The sequence below is a fragment of the Volvox carteri genome, assembly GCF_000143455.1.
Source record: "Volvox carteri f. nagariensis unplaced genomic scaffold VOLCAscaffold_260, whole genome shotgun sequence".
In the NCBI taxonomy this organism is placed as follows: domain Eukaryota; kingdom Viridiplantae; phylum Chlorophyta; class Chlorophyceae; order Chlamydomonadales; family Volvocaceae; genus Volvox; species Volvox carteri.
This window is the reverse complement of record NW_003307794.1, coordinates 2,519-3,842: the sequence shown is the minus strand read 5'-3', so window position 1 is coordinate 3,842 and position 1,324 is coordinate 2,519. Positions and strand designations below refer to the sequence as shown.

The window sequence follows — 1,324 nt, the reverse complement described above, 5'->3', positions numbered from 1 at the left end:
TGCGGTCGACTCTGAGTGATTCCCTGTGTGTGTGTGTGTGTGTGTGTCTGCTGGATACATGTATTCTAATCCAACGAGTGTATGGTGCTCCCTACAAATCTCTTAATCATGGAGCTATGGATTTGGTGCTAGCACCTTTGAATGCAAGCTAAGGTCGGTTATGATGGATGGAGAGCTGTACTTGCACTACTGCACTCACAGAGTGCACTAATAAAAAAACCTGGCATATGTAATCCTGTTTGTGGCCAGCCGTGTACACGCATGACGATGGATGACATATGTACACATATACATGCATACACATATGCTGTATTGCACTTTATTTGCAGTCCCTCACTTGTTTGCTTGTCTCCCTGCTGTGTGCGTGTGCCTTTGCATCTATTTGCACAGGACAGAGCACTTTAAAGTTCACTACACCATAGCATTCATTCCTTCCTGCCTGGGTGTTATTGGCATGCAACAATGCACCTAATACCCAGGACATACACCTGGACCTGCAACCAGCACACACGCGCTTCGGGCATGTGGGACAACAAATTCGAAGTAGGTATGGAGGATCGCGCACATGCATGGGGGCGTGCATGCACAAATGAAGGCAGTGAGATGCCTGTGGTTCACCGTATAATGCTTCAAAACATGCGAGTCACTGCTGCACCAGCCGAGAATCGAACTCGGGTCTGGTCCGTGGCAAGGACCTATGCTACCACTATACCACTGGTGCTCTGTAAGACACGGGAACTGCCCAAGTGAACACCACTGCACACAACTATATCAAGAGTTACACACATGCAGACATACAATGTGCACAGAATCACGTGTTCTATATACCTAGGTATATGGGTATGCCTCTCTGGTGCCCGTAATAGGTTTGTCTGAGGGAGCACCAGTGGTGTCGTGGTTGCATATATGGGTCCTTTGCCGCAGACTAGACTCGAGTTTATCCTCGACTGGTGCACAAAAACATGCATGTTTTGTAGCATTGTACGGTGGGCCGCTGGCTTCTCAGCATTGCCTTGATTATTGGATGTGCTCTATCCACCTAGTTTGTTGTTCCATATGCCTGAAGCACATGTGTGTTGGTAGCAGGTCCAGGTGCATGTCCGAGGTAATGTGTGCTTTGCCACATGCCAATAACACCCAGGCAGGAAGGGATGAATGCTCTGGCATATTGAACTGTAAAGTGCTCTGTCCTGCGCCATAATAGACGCAAAGACATAAGTACACAGCAGGGAGATGGGTGAATGAGTGAAGATTGCCAACCTGTATTAGGGCATGGTTAGCACCCATAAATATTGAGAATAAGATCCTTGCCCCAACAACCGCC

The 1,324-nt window shown here is 47.9% G+C and overlaps 1 protein-coding gene across 1 annotated transcript in view; it reads right to left on the bottom strand.

Annotated features, from left to right (window-relative positions):
- The window catches only part of VOLCADRAFT_71250 (uncharacterized protein), a gene marked incomplete at both ends in the record, with an annotated part of 7,377 nt that overhangs the window by 5,629 nt on the left and 424 nt on the right, over positions 1–1,324 (bottom strand). The window contains one exon of the mRNA XM_002959451.1: positions 287–307. Coding sequence (XP_002959497.1) covers positions 287–307 — 21 coding nt within the window. The remainder of the gene's footprint in view (positions 1–286; positions 308–1,324) is intronic.